The sequence below is a fragment of the Gossypium hirsutum genome, chromosome D05, assembly GCF_007990345.1.
Source record: "Gossypium hirsutum isolate 1008001.06 chromosome D05, Gossypium_hirsutum_v2.1, whole genome shotgun sequence".
NCBI lineage: Eukaryota > Viridiplantae > Streptophyta > Magnoliopsida > Malvales > Malvaceae > Gossypium > Gossypium hirsutum.
Genome location: NC_053441.1, coordinates 34,447,513 through 34,462,751, shown reverse-complemented (window position 1 = coordinate 34,462,751; position 15,239 = coordinate 34,447,513). Strand labels below are relative to the sequence as shown.

Genomic DNA, 15,239 nt, shown 5'->3' with positions numbered 1-15,239 from the left:
GTACCGTAAAGCTAAAAAAAGGGTAATTGTCTCACTCACACAAGTATCAACGTTGTCGGATTTATGATGGGTTTGGATGAGCGACTGGGTGCAGTGCGGTGCGTTTAGTTTACTTTTTGTCTCACGCTACAGTATCACTACAGTATCTAATTTTACCGCCATCGCTGTTTTTATACTAACCGCAGCTAAACGCACTGCCCATCCAAACTCACCCTTAGTCTCACACAGCAATAGCCAAAGCCACCTTTAGTCGACTTTGTTCTACCATAATACTGGGTTTAACCCATTTTTTTACCCTCATTTCATTTATGTTCCTTTCTCTTTTGTTTCTGTTTCTTCAGATCAGTAGAAGGTACCTTTTTTAATTCCCTTCTCAAGTTTCAGTGGTTAACCCTTTTTCTTGTTTTTTTAACCATCTTCTGATCTTATTATTATTATTATTATTATTATTATTATTATTATTAAGTTTTTCGAGTTAGATCAGCTAACTGGGTTTTGCATGGGATTTTAGGATACTCTAAGAAGGAAGTTTCTGAGATTTATGTTTCGTTTATGCTGCTTTCACTTGATCCATGGATTTGCATTTATATTTTGAACTTCATAGCTAATTTTATTGAATTTGACATAAACCTGATTCTGAACTGTGTATTTTGATTCTTTATTTAACATATTCGGGCAGTTAATATAAGAGAGAGAATTGAATTAAAGCTAAAGAACAATAAGGTTACATATAGGAGGCATGTCTTTTATTGGTACCCAGCAGAAATGCAAGGCTTGTGAGAAGACTGTTTATCCTGTGGAACTTTTGTCAGCTGATGGAGTTCCTTACCATAAATCCTGCTTCAAGTGCAGTCATTGCAAAGGGACACTAAAGGTAGTGCTTTTTAATCGCTTCTCGATATAGTTGACATTGCTTGTTTTGTACATTGATTAGGTTTAAAGTAAATGATATATGCTATAGCTATTGCCATTTACTTGATTGTTGTTGAAGCTGCTAAGCTTTTGGTTCTGTTTACTGGTTATTTTAGTAGCTAATAGTTAGAATGTCCAATGCATGTAAGGACGAAACTTCGGTGTTAAATACTCAAATTATTTAGAGAGAATTGGTATTGTCCGATGTATCCGACACTCATACTTGAGTCTATAGGTTCACATGATAGATCCTGTTGGCCAACTTTGTTGGTTTATGTAATGAAGTTTCTGATCCTAACCTTGTAGCCTGTCTTACATATTTCCAGTTGGGTACTTACTCCTCAATGGAGGGTGTCCTTTATTGCAAGCCTCGTTTTGAGCAACTCTTCAAGGAGAGGGGTAACTTGAACAAGAATTTTCAGTCACGTAAGTCCTTTTCTCTTGCTGGGTAAAACCCTTTATTTATTTGTAGGTTTGGTTTAATGTGGCATAAATTTTATTGTCAGAAGCTACAAAGTCGGCTGAAAAGTTAGCTCTCCCTTCCAACACTGCATGTGTTTGATGTTTTATTAAATGAGAAAAAATTGATTTTATGGTGTGTGATAGGGTACTGGATATTCTTCCTAATTCCAAATAGCTTGTGTTGATTTCAGACAAGATTGCCTAGCAAAGTCGCCAGCATGTTTTCAGGGACACAAGAAAAATGCGCTGTTTGCGGCAAAACTGCTTAACCACTTGAGAAGGTAGAATTTCGAAATCAAATGCATCTTTTCTGCAATCACGAGACCTTGATTTTTGGCTGCATATGTCCTCTTCTTTACTCTTTTGTGTTCAAACATGCAATCACAACTTATTGGCCCGTGTTAGCCTAGCACATTTATCTTAATCTTTACGAGGTTTACTGCTGAAGAAGTATGTTGTGTGCCACTTTTGTTTTAAGTGTTGATCATGGATTATCCTTGTTTGTTTCCTCTTTCTTTCAAGGGAGTTAAGACTCAAATATTTCAATGTAAAATTTCTGGCTGGTTGAGTTTTTGAACCAATGAAATCACGCATGGACTTAAAGAGAGCATGTAATAGTTTCTTTAAAAGATGAAGGATAAGCTCAGTCTACATGGTCATGTGAAAGCTGTTCCTGTCACAAAGGCATCTTACAATTGATGCATTAATAAACTTTCACTAAATTAAAGCTACTGCATGATTTTGCAACTGTAATTGCTTACGACATCATTGAATTTGCTTAATCTGGTTTGCCTTCTTTTTTGGACATATTTTCGACAGGTAATGGTGGCTGCCCTATAAGTCCATCTGGAGGGTATTTTGTATTGCAAACATCACTTCCCCCAGTTTTTCAAAGAGAGGAAGTTACAATCATCTTATCAAGTCTGCGTCTGTTCCAGAAGCTTGAATTCAATTGTTCATCATGTATTTGCTTCTTGCCCTGTGCTGATTTATGCTTATGGCTTAACATTCATCTGCGTATATGTTACAGTATTTGATTTATCTATGGAATCAGAAATGCATTCCCCAAGCTGTAAAATGACACTTGCAAGCTGCAATGCTATATTACTATATGTAGCTATGTGAATATTTTCGTTTCTTTAAAGTCCCATGATCATGTAAGCCGGCAACTGAGTTTGAGTAACGTAGGCAAATAAAATTGTAAGCTTATGAGATTTCTTTTCATTAATTAATCAACAATAGAAATTGTAACAACAGATCGATTTGTGTACAAACACCAATTTTAAAGCTTTTGCTTTCCATGAAAGAATCAAAAAACATAAAAACGATATTCCTCTTCAACAACCCCCAAGCTGGGAATGGTAGAGACCAATCAGTCATTTATTGGAGTTTATAATTTTTTTTTACTAAAATCCTGCAGCTGGAGCCAATTCGAAAGAAAAGCCAGCTTCCCAGGCTTGGAGGGTAAACAAAAGATAGGGCGCAAAATCCATGGCATCATATGCTATACCATACGGCCCCAAACGCACCTGCCTCTTTCAACATTGTTGCTGTCCTCGCGATAAAGGAAACAAAGTATACGACAATCATGTATGTATTGCATTCCCAGGATGATGCCTCATTTGCTTCGTTTCTTGGCTTCGCTGTAGAGTATAACCCCAAAGACTGTGAGTGCATAACCAAGCATTCCGGTAACAGAGACTGGGTTTCTAAAAATTAAAATCGAAACCACCACAGCTACAGCTCCTTTCGCGTTTCCTAGAACCTGCAAGACAAAAACATCTCAGGAACTCAAGAGGCTTAAGATTAACACGGTCATTCCCATGTTAAGTATTAATAGAACTAACAGTTCATGATCATAGTATTTAAAAGCAGTAAAAAACCTTCAGAATTCACTTTCTTATTTGATCTTTCTTAATAAGGGGCACTTATGTGACTTTAACTTCCTACCCCATAAAAGATTTAAAAGAACCGTTCCTATTCAATATTTGAGAAAAGCCTCAAATAAGTATCACAGATGTCATACCTGTAAAGTCAGGGCACTGGTGTGTTTCGTGACCAAAAAGTTGGTCAAATTCACAAAATATGCTAGCGCTGAATTGAATAGTAGATACCAAATGATCTTGGAGTCATCTCTGGCGAGGGCAAGGGTAATACCGACCACATTTTCTTCCATAATAAGCGTTGCAGGAAGTAGAAATACCACAGCTAATGGCGCCATGTAGAGGAGGAGGTTCATGGAATTCAGCTTCTCTCTAGAATAAAATTAACGAGAAATTCTCACTACCAATTTATAGTCTTTGAAATAATGTAAATATAAATAAATTATGTCATCAACCACAAAGCGGAAGCAAAGGCAGAAATATTCCTCACCCTTCAGAAGAAAGCAAAATTCCTTGTAAAACTGACTTGAGAGCTCTTGCAGCTGTAGCTGAAATGCACATGATAAAACCAAATAGATGAAAACTCGGTTCACCCTGTGGCCAAGCAAGAAAAAATGGAAACTAACAATCAAAAATCAGATTAAATAAATGAGCTGTAATATTGTAAATATGCAAAAACACAAACATTAAAAATTATAAAGACAAAAAACAAAGAAATTTGAACGTTTTTAAATCTAATAGAGGGGCAAAGTTCCAGACTATTCACTTCTAGATGACGCAACCAGAACATACAATATGAGAAATGCAAGGATTGATGAATCATAAACAATATGTTAATAATTTAAGCATAAAAAACACACAACTTGTGGCCATTATTATTGAAAAATCTCCAGATTAAGCTAAAAAATTCGGAATTCCCAAGTTCAAAAGAACAAGATATTGGATTTTAAATCTTGCAGCCCCTGTTTCAGCAACTGAACAGAGCATAAAGCAAATACCTCAATTCATAATTCTAACTTCAAGGTACTGCAACCCCTAACCATTAATGTTCTTTCGGCTAAATGATGCTCATGGAATCCAAATTAGACTTTAAGAATCCACATCTTTACAACTAGAACAGTACTGTAAACCTCTCATCTCACATCAAAATAATCATATTAGCCATAATATCATGAGGGGAAATGGCATCAGATTCCCACATCATTTCCCTCTCATATTAAACCAACAGAATTGAATAAAGTAAAGCAAATCCTTTCAACATTATTGAAATTCCCCCCATAAATACAACAACTTTAATTTCCATTATGTAATAATAATTATAAAGCTTTGGAAAATCAACACAAGTTTGAACGAAATGGAGTAAAGAATTTCCACATTCCAATCAATCCCTTAAAGAAAAGCTACCATTTTCCATTAAATGGTAAAAAAAAAGTGACAAAATTAGCAGATAAACCAACAAATAATCCAGCAAAAAAGAGCAAAACCAACTTCCACATTCCAACAAAATGAAGGCAAATCATTTCCTTAAAAACAGCTAACAATTTCATTAACCCAAAAGAAAAAAAATGTAAACAAAATGCTTACCCCACTGGCAATGATAACACCAGCAACAACAGGAACAAGGGTAAGATAAGTAAGCCAAGCCTCCCTCTTCAATGTCATCAAGTAGGCGAAAATTGCCGTAAAAAACGGCGTCGTAGCGCCAACAGCCTGATTAAAACTAACCGGCAAGAACCTCAGAGAAATATTGCCGAACACCACTGATACACAAAAGACCAAACTCAAAGCCGAGATCTTGAAAAACTGAACCCTAGATCGAATGGTCTGCATTGGAACCATCTTCATCCATGCAATTGCGATGTAGCTTAACAATGAACAAGCAGTCATGTGACACATGGTTAAGAAGATTGGGTATTTGAAACCGTAATTGCTTAGTAAATACTTGTTTAGCAACAAGACACCAATGTTGGTCGAGTACCATGATGCTACCAGCCCGATCGTGAACAATTTGGATGTGTTTTTCATGGTTCTTTTTGGGGTACTGAAGATCTGGGTATCTTTATTTTGAGAAAGAATGAGCTGGTAATGAATAAATGAATGAAATTGGTATTATATGAAGGCGGATCTGGGAGCAGTTGGGGGAATTATGGGTTATTTTGGTGGGGAAAAAAGGATAACTTTGGGATGATTCGTTGGAATTAGCTTCCATGGATCTGATTCAAGTTTCTCATTACAAGATCAAGGACTCCCAAAGACAAGAAAATTTAGAATTTTGACTGAGAAAAAAGAATCTTGTTTTCAGGAAGTCCAAAGGAAAAGGAAAAGAATGTGACTGCCACTCTGCAAATTTCTCTGAGCGAAGAAGAAGGATTTTAAAGCAGAAACGTAAACGCATATGCGTGCGTATGTTTTTTAATGTTATTTAATATTTGGTTATTATCTATTAATTTAATGAAGTTTCAGAGTTATTTTATTTAGGTTTTTTTTTCGATACCCGAACAGAGTTATTTTATTTAGTTACTTCTAGTTTAACTATTCTTTTATTTGTTTGGAGGTAAGCTTGAAAGGTCAATGCTAATGGATGGTAATGTATGGAATCAGAAGGGAACTTTAACTAACTTTAAAAAAAAAAATACTTTCTTTTAAATTTCTCTCCTTTTCCTTCAAGTCTAAACGTATTGACTAGTTGTGTAAAAATTGTTAGGATCTTACTCTTATTTATCATCCTCGATTGCTAGCATTTAAGGTTGCTTTTAGATGTGCAATGAAATTAAAATTAATGTGTCCATCGTCGGTAGCAGTAACTAATTCTCTCTCTAAAAGGTAAATGGTTAACCATGAAATATGCTTCATTCCTATTAGTGAGGATCCAACTTCCAACCTCATGATTAAGGGATGAGAGGAGCAACCACCATACTTCAAGGTTTATTCTAGTAATCTTTAGTGTCCTTCTGTCCCAAGTCAAATGCATGGTTGTTAATAACAACAAGAAGCGAATCATTCACAATGTTGTGATAGGGATCTGGAGAATGATCTCATTACACTTTATTTAGAGACAATTGCAAAAGCAAATGATCGTATTAGGATTCTATCCCTCGTAAAAAAGCGATCTTTGATACAGAAGTTCAAAAAGGGCCAATGATGCATATTTTGAAGAAAGCTTGGCTCACTTAATGACCATTTGAGGTACTTGATTTGGAGAAGAACATATTTTTGTGTGTGTTCAAAAGCGAGAATAATCAGATGAAGGTTCTTAATATTACCTCATTATCTGTTGTGGATTGTCATCTGATTTTAAATGAGTGGAACATGGCTATTTTACCCATATAACCCAAAAAATTTAATATTTATAAAAATAACTCTAATTTAAAAATATTCACCCAAATGACTTGAAATGAATAGTAAATTTGGGTTATGGAAACCCAATGGCCTGCACCCCTTGTATTTTGACTCAATGATTGCTCGATGATTGTGTCAGGCTTTAAATTTTATTTTATTTTTTTGATTTTGGGACATCAATGGCCGGCATCAAGGGTATTTTTTTTACACCGTATCATACTAGTATACTCAAGTACCAGTATTTGAAAAAAAATTAGATTCTGGCCATCTAATGGTTGCCACCAAGTACAACTTTTTTTAATTTTTTTTTTGTTTTGGCTATAGTTGGCTGGCACCAACTTTATCAGATTAAAAAAATATATTTTTTGGTTTTGGGACGTTGATGACTGGCACCAACTTTATCAGATTTTTTTTTGGGACACTGATGGCTGGCACCAAGTATTGAAAAATTATTTCTCTTAATTTTTGGAATCAAATGGCTGGAACCCCCTTTACTCTATATACAGGCACTGCTTTGGGTTCTAATATTGTCATTGGATGATGTTAAGAGTGCCATCAAAATAAGAGTGATGAGTTTTTTTGTAGTGGACTGCAAATAGGAGTGTTTTGCAGTGTACAACTGAATTTCGGGGTTGAATTATATATTGTAATGTTTTAACGGAGTTGAATTATATACTGTCATGTTAACCGTAAAAGTTATGCCATTAAGGGTTGGATGACTTTCTCCACCATAGATGGCTAACCAAGATGTTCAACGGAGATGGACATTATCTATGCTGCAAGAGCGTTTATTCCGCAACTTATAGGTGGGGTACTGATGCAACGTAGACCTGATTCAAGCAGAAGACGACTAATTGTGGAGAAACTACTATTCAAAATTTTTGTATCTGTAAATCAAATTTAGTTTGTATTATTTGTTGTTCGAATTTTATATTTTCGTGTATTAATTTTTTAGAATGTTTATTTTTTTGTATCTGTAAATTTAATTTAGTCTGTATTGTTTGTTGTTTGAATTTTATATTTTCGTGTATTAATATTCTAGAATGTTTGTGTTTTCTTATATCTATAAATTTAATTTGTTGCATATTATTAATTTTTCGAATTATATATTTTTTATTAAATATTTTGAATTCATTTATCCAAACAAATAATTATTTTAGAAAAATTAAACTTATATTGAAAAAAAAAATTACAAATTAAAGTAAATATTTACAGATAAAAATCAAAATTGTCGTGATCCCAACGACGTCCCCAGTGCTAGCGTGTAACGGTCTGGCTGCCTCTGTCGGTGATGCCATGCACCTTGTTGAAGCGTTTCATAGTTGCTCAATCCGACCTCCAGTGTCTCATCCGGCGTACTTAGGAAAGTGGTATAATCGTATACACCATAATTAGGAGTTAAGGGGTATTGCGTGATCGGAGGTGCCGATGGAAAAATATTCTCAGTAGTAGGTGTACGTACTTGCTAGTCGAGCTCCAAGTGGTATGAGGATGATTCGGAGCGTGTCGAATGTTAAGGCTCGGAGTCGTCGCCAAATATATCCTCGAATGATGGAGGAAATTGGGGCTCGGGCTCCAGGTGGTATGATGACGAGCCAGATGCTTCATATTAGGGCTTGGGATCGAGGTTAAAAGTAGAATCGATATCGGTGTTCTCGAATGGCGAAAATTGATTATGGCGCGATCGTTCATTCGTCCGTTGCCATTGGGAAGATTCCAGTTGCGCATCTTTTGGGAGCAGCATATAACGACCTTGGAATATGAAGGGCTTCTCGTTTGCCATATACCATTCTTTGTACTCGCGCGTAAGAGAGAACCCTCTCTCTAATACATACAAAGGAGGGCGCCTCGAATGTCGATCTTTCTACAGAAAGATGTACGGTTCATGTTTTTCTTTGATGTCGACGGGAGGGTTCAAGATAGGTTGCGCGCAACCAAACTATCTCAATACCCGACCTTCGTCGTGCCACTCCACCATATGAAAATGAATCAACGAAACATTTGACATGAACATATGTTGCTGCTTGGTAACCCATGATGGTATGAGTGTCGTAGTCCCTTCCTCGACATATAGCATCCATAGAAACTGCATAATATAAACAATACATTATTAGTTATTTTTTCGGAATTATTGTATTTAAAAAAAATTCGAAAGCATATTTTACGCCATCCCCAGAATGAGTCTCGATCATCATACGGTTCACGGGTACGATGAATGATCATTCGATTCATAGCAGAGTCGCCCATCTGAAAAAATAGAATAAATTTTCTGATTATTTTTTCCATGCAAAAATGAGTATACTATACTATACAATTAAAAAACAGAAGGTAAAATCGAACTATCAAATCACCTATTCACGAGTGGCCACACACACGGTTGGTGGCTCACTGTTGCCAAAAATGGCATTCAATATAATGCCCAAGATTGTAGTAGAAGGCAGCAACCGCCCATGGTCTTGGTAGATAGCTTTGTCACTCGACAAAGCTCGCAGTGTAAGCATGCCAATACTGTAAAGCCCCAACTAAATCTCTCAGCTTGCTCGAGGTCTTCTAGTAAGAGGAGGTACATACTGTGAACTTTATTTTGATTCACGTCCGGTAACAGTACTCCACTTATAAGTTGCAGAATAAACACTCTTGCAGTGTAGATAATGTCCACCTGCGTTGGACTGCTCGGTAGATTTTGGAAGTTTGCTCTTAACCAGGTAAATTTAATATTGGTTAATCTTTCTTCCTCATTGTTGGGGGCACTCTTCCAAGTAACCGCTCGCAAGTGCCCCATAGATCGGGTACTTTTCCAGGCCTCGTCACTACTTTGCCATTCATAGACAACCCTAGTTGGACTGCTACGTCTTGTAGAGTAATAGTGACCTCAGCATAACGGGAGGTGAAACGTGTGTGTCTCTGAGTGCCATCTTTCAACTAAGGTCAATATTAAACTGGCCCGTAGCTCAGATATCTAAACGTACGCGGCTACTGTAACACCCCAAACCCGGTCTAAACGTTATGACCAAATCTAGCGATGTCACATTGTAACACCCATTACCCGTATTCAACGTTGGAATAGGGTACGAGGCATTACTATAAGACATACATTTGCATACATATTAAACCGAGTTACAAAATTTCGTCCGAATTAAAACTTTCAAATTATTAACATGCTTTTATAATTCTTTACAACATATCCTCAAAATATTATATTCATAACGAATAGGGCCTACGAGACCCAATATTTACTCATGTAATTCAAAGCTTCATTTCCATTTCATTCAATTCACAATTTCTCATGTTTACAATTCAAATCAATTTCTCAATCCAATATATATTTCAATCATCTAATAATATAATTCAAGTTACACGAACTTACCAGGCTAAATTGCAGAAATATCAAAATTCAGGGACATTTTGGTACTTTTCTATTTTCCTCGAATTTCCACCCAATCTTGATATAAATTAATATTTCATTCAATTTATTAATTTAAATAATAAAACAATTCATTTCATGCAATTTGGTCACTTTTTGACATCTTCACCAATTTACCCTTAAAATATTACTTTTATTTAATTTAGTCCTTGAACCTAAAACATGTAAATTGACCATTTTTAATGAGAACTCATGCTAGTTGAATAATCATTTATTTTCCTCCTCCTCCTCTCCATTCCAGATCCTTAATGTATATAACATGCTTATATGTAACATTATCTATAATTTCACTATTTATTTGTTCATTCAAAGCTGTCCACTTGAGTCATAGTCACTAAATTATTTATATCTTGAGCTACGGAACTCCAAATTAAGATCCGCTAAATTCCTATGAAACTAGACTCAATATCTTCTTACCATAAGATTTTCATAATTTTTGGTTTGGCCAATAAGTACAGTTTATTCTTTAAAGTCATCCCTGTTCTGCTGTTTGACAATTCCGACCCTCCTTCACTAAAAATTAATTATCTCATCGTACAGGATTCGGATGATGTTACCGTTTGTTTCTCTTGAAAATAAACTCATTCAGGATTTTAAACATATAAATTTAAGCCTCTAATTATTTTTATTCAATTTTTGATGATTTTCCAAAGTCAGAACAGGGGAACCCGAATTTATTCTAACATTGTCTCACAAAATTTATTATATCTCATGATTTACAATTCCATTACTTACACATTTATTCTATGAGAAACTAGACTCCATATTTTGTTCATCCTCTAATTCAATTTCCACAATTTATGGTGATTTTTAAAAGTTAATCTACTACTGCTGTCCAAAACTGTTTCAGTGCAAGATGTTGATTACTAAGTTTATAACTCCCTAATTCCCTTTCTCTATAATATTTCCCATCATTTTCACTTATTTCCCTTCACTAATATATCAAGAACATAAGACTTTATTTAAGAAAACTCTACTATAACATCATTTCCATGCTTTTTCAACAATAACAAACTTAAAAATATATTGAAATCTTGATGTTCTTACCTTGTGCTATTGATTTCAATCTTTAACTTGATTTTCTCTCTCCTCCAGCTTCTATTTCTTGAATCTAACTTGACATTATAGCTCCCCATTGTCTCCTTATTACTTTTCTCTCTTGGAAGCTATGGAAATTCTTTTGATTTCTAGGTGAAAATAGTGAATTTTTTGGTGAAAGGACCAAATTGTAAAGAAAGTAAAACTTTCTTTCTTCTCTTCTCTTCTCTTCTAACGTTGGGTGCATGGGAAGATGATGATTTTTTCATCATCTTTCCTCCCTTTTATATTAATCATTTAACAATAAAATAATACTAAAAATCTTAATAAAATATTAATTAAATAACATTTATCTATTTAATTAATTAATTAAAAATATCACAAACATCATCATTACCTTCTAGAATTCTCTCTCTCTATTTCACCATTTTGCCCTTTATAATCTCTTGAAATTCTATCCTTGAGTCATCACTTAATTTGGTAAAATTGCAATTTAGTCCCTCAAAATTCTTCACCCTTTTCAATTTGGTCCTAATTAATCCATTTTCCTTAGTTTCTAGATTATTCCACTCTTAAAATATTTACACTATTGGTCCTTCAATTTTTCATATTTACACTTAATCCCTCAAATTTTAAGTATTTACTCTGGGCAAGAAAATTTTTCTCACTTTTGCGATTTAATCCTTTCTTGAATTAATATGTCATAATATAATTCCCAATGTTGCCATAACTCAAAATTTTCTTTTTTGTCACTTTATTTCCTTATTTTACTATCAATGATACCTACTTTCTTACTGTATTAATTTTCGGGATATTACAGCTACCCCAAAACTCGCAAAAATATTCGGGATCATACAATCGAGGTCTCATAATCCGGTATTGATCCTGCGTTTATAGTAAATATAAAATTTTATATTTCTCGTTTTGAAAACAATTGATCATAGGAATTCAAATTAAACGAGTCATTTTTTTTCTCGTTTACCTTATTCACATTTTTAACAATGTGGTTGTCATCATTTAAAAGAGAATTAGGATTAGAATCCATCGAGTAATCGAGGGTTTTCTTTTTCATTTCAATTTTAATTAAAGCTTCATTAAAAATTCATTTAAGCCAAAACAGGGCTTGGTATGCAGTCTGCTGATAGGCCTTGGTAGGCCTTGTCCGGTGTGCAGGCCATTCAAAGGCCAATTGTCAAATCAATATATTTTTTCTTTTTTAAATATATTTTCATTTTAAATATAATTTCATTTTAATTTCATTCCAATTCCAATTCCAATTCCAATTCTAATTTGAAATTCAATTTGAATTTCAATTCAATACAACTTTTAATTTTTACTTTATTTGAATTTCATTTGAATTAATATATTTAAAGTGCTTTAAATTAAATATGTATGTATATTGTATTACAATTTATATATTTTTTCTTTTTTAAAAAATATATTAATTAAAATTTACTTATATATCTTTCTTTTTCTTTTTTAAATATAAATTCATTTCAATTTCAATTTCAATTTCAATTTTAATTCCTATTTTAATTTCAAATTGAATTTCAATTCAATACAACTTTCAATTTCAAATTTTTATATATTTAAATTGTAATTTAGTCAATTGTATAATTTGAATAAAATATGTCAGTTGTATAATTTGTATACTTTTGCAACTTACAAGAACATGCATTCAATAATAAATCATTCGTCACCTTCCAGTCTAGCATTACGAGACGATTGATCGAAAACATAGACACGATGTGGGCAAGTTGATCGGTTGTGGCCGGATGTTTGGCACACTGTGCACAGTTTGGGTTTGCTCGTCTCCCTGATGTCCATGTCATTTCGAATTCTTGTCGATTGTGGTTGACATTTAGGATGTTTATGAAGACTACGGTCAGGCAACATCTCAAACGCAGGCAGTGGAACTGCTTAGTTCGAAACATCGGGGGTTTCGGGAAATTCATTTCCCCAGATACACAATGTGCGTTTCAACGTGTAGATCTCATTTATGAATTGTTCAACATTTAAGTTTGCTCTTGCACATGCTGCATGAACATGCACACACGAATATTGGAGAGTCTGAAAGATCTCGCAATCGCAATGCCTGTTTTGCAAATTAGTTGCGTACAACCTAGGTGGAAGACCCGAGCGACGATTGATGTACTATTGAACCCGAAAAGTCTCCAAGTCGTGTGAATACAATTCTGCGTTCATCGTTTGTGCCCTCCGACTGTTTACCTCATGGCCTTTTGGATGGCTTCAACGTACACGTGCCCGGCCTCGACCTACTTAGCTTTTCTCAGCCCCATCCTAGGTATTAATGTGGGCAACCTATAGAATGTTGCTGAGAAAACAGTAGAAATTGACAGATGACGTGTTCGCCTCAAGACAGAGTTAGCCGCCTCTACGAGGTTAATCGTCATCTAGCCATACCGAAACTCCTCATCGTAACTTTGAGTCCATTGTCAGTTCTCCATGCTACCCAATCATATTCGGAGATCTGTTGGTAAAGATGTCATCTGAGATTCAAGCCTCGCAAACCTTAGCCTGAATCTCCACGTTTCTAACTCATAAGATGCATATGTAATTTGGAATTAGTATTTTAAAAAAATTACAGACTGATAAATTTTGAAAAGGAATTTTTGAAATAAATACAAACAATATTTTTTACCCATGCTCATGAGTTCTTTTTTCCATTCTTTATTCTTATAATCTTTGTGGAAGTTTGCCGCAATGTGCTAGCTGCAATAAACAGACCTTCACAGGACCTCCAATCGCCTTATCGCAACAATTAGTCCATTCGATCTATCTGATAAAAGGTAAATTTTGTCTTGTCTGACAACGAACCTCCGCAGATTTCTAAAGAAAACTTATTAGGGCTCGAAGCACTCACACTCCACGATGGCGAAAGAGATCGAAAGTCATTTCAATTATCATCTTGTGCTACAGCAATTAGGAGTATTTGCGTGTATTTGTCGCAGAGCCAGGTTCTGTCTCCTACACCATCGGCTTGCAATGAGGGAAAACCCTAATACATGGCTCGAGCATCCAAAATAATTGATGAAAAACTCATTTCCCCGGCTGTATCTCACCGTCCAAGCCTTTATATGACAGTGTTTTCAAATCAATCATTATCCCCAGCACATACTCCCGCATTGTGGCTACCTACCATTGAAGCTCATTGTTTGCTTCGCCCACTATGCCTTCTGATATGACACTTTGTACTTGAATCGAGCTTGCATGTCCACAATAAGGACCAACACCTGAATGGTGGGTGACTCTTTCACCAAAGGGATGATGCAGTTGCATATGGTTTTTGCATCTTGTAACGACCTGTTTTTAGTGAAATTGAAACAGTGGTTTCGGGACCACAAATTCAAAGTTGTAAAATTTATTTTAATATTATTTTTTAGACTATAGCATGATAGTATTATTGTATAAAAATTTTGTTAAGAAATTTTACCGGTTGTATGCTCAATTTGTGAAAAAGGACTAAATCGCGTAAAATGCAAAAGTTGTGTTCTATTAGCTAAAGATATTAAATAGCTATAAAATTTTAAAGTGGAGGTCCTTATATGGTAATTAGACCATTAATTGAGTTAGTGGATATGCATGGCTTAGTAATTATGAAAATTTTAAGGTTGGGTAAGGGTAAAATGGTAATTAAGTAATTAAAGGTTAAATCAATTAAAGAAAAGCTATCATCTTCCCTATTTTTCTCCACCATAGCCGAATTTTACCCTAGGAGAGGAGAAGAGATTTTGTTCAAGCTTTTCCTTTGCATGTAAGTGAAAACTTATCCCGTTTTTAATGATTTTTATGTTTTCGTGATCGTTGTAGCATAACCTAGCTAACTAGGGGAGTAATTTGCAAAATGATTGAAAATATAGGGTTTTTCCATGAGAGAATTTTAGTTTTTTGTGAATTTTAATGGAAGAAAATGAATCCTTGTTGTGAGTTAAAAACTTTTTGTTAAGTGATTTTTATGAAATTGTAAATTAGGGGTTAAATTGTGAAATATGAAAATTGTATGGTAAATGTGTGAAATTTTGAAATGTATGGACTGCTATGAGTGTGTTGCGGTTACTTTACAGATTCTGTGAGTAGCACCGTGTAGCTACGTCTTGACTGATAACTTGTGTGAGCAGACCCAGTTATGGCTTAAGAGAGAGCATTGATACAAGATATGA

At 34.7% G+C, this 15,239-nt stretch overlaps 1 protein-coding gene and 1 long non-coding RNA gene across 2 annotated transcripts; one reads left to right on the top strand and one right to left on the bottom strand.

The window, feature by feature from the left end:
- Window positions 1–500: 500 nt before the first annotated feature.
- On the top strand, window positions 501–2,452 carry LOC107904141 (uncharacterized). The gene is made up of 4 exons (XR_001686133.2): window positions 501–874; window positions 1,239–1,338; window positions 1,566–1,655; window positions 2,194–2,452. It is a non-coding gene; the product is annotated as an uncharacterized lncRNA (long non-coding RNA).
- Window positions 2,453–2,567: 115 nt separating this feature from the next.
- LOC107904139 (probable sugar phosphate/phosphate translocator At3g11320) lies at window positions 2,568–5,672 on the bottom strand. The gene is made up of 4 exons (XM_016830416.2): window positions 4,842–5,672; window positions 3,748–3,851; window positions 3,401–3,629; window positions 2,568–3,139 (listed from the first exon to the last, which is right to left on the bottom strand). The coding sequence occupies exons 1-4, from the start codon at window positions 5,280–5,282 to the stop codon at window positions 2,993–2,995; spliced, it is 921 nt and encodes a 306-aa protein (XP_016685905.1). The 5' UTR covers window positions 5,283–5,672; the 3' UTR covers window positions 2,568–2,992.
- Window positions 5,673–15,239: the final 9,567 nt, after the last annotated feature.

Bases quoted from the DNA above. Each gene is read 5' to 3' on its own strand.
- LOC107904139 (XM_016830416.2), bottom strand. From the start codon at position 5,282: ATGAAAAACACATCCAAATTGTTCACGATCGGGCTGGTAGCATCATGG. The intron at 3,630-3,747 runs GTGAGGAATATT...ATTTTATTCTAG, and splicing joins ATTTTGCTTTCTTCTGAAGG to AGAGAAGCTGAATTCCATGA. The intron at 3,140-3,400 runs GTATGACATCTG...TTTGTCTTGCAG, and splicing joins CCAGTGCCCTGACTTTACAG to GTTCTAGGAAACGCGAAAGG.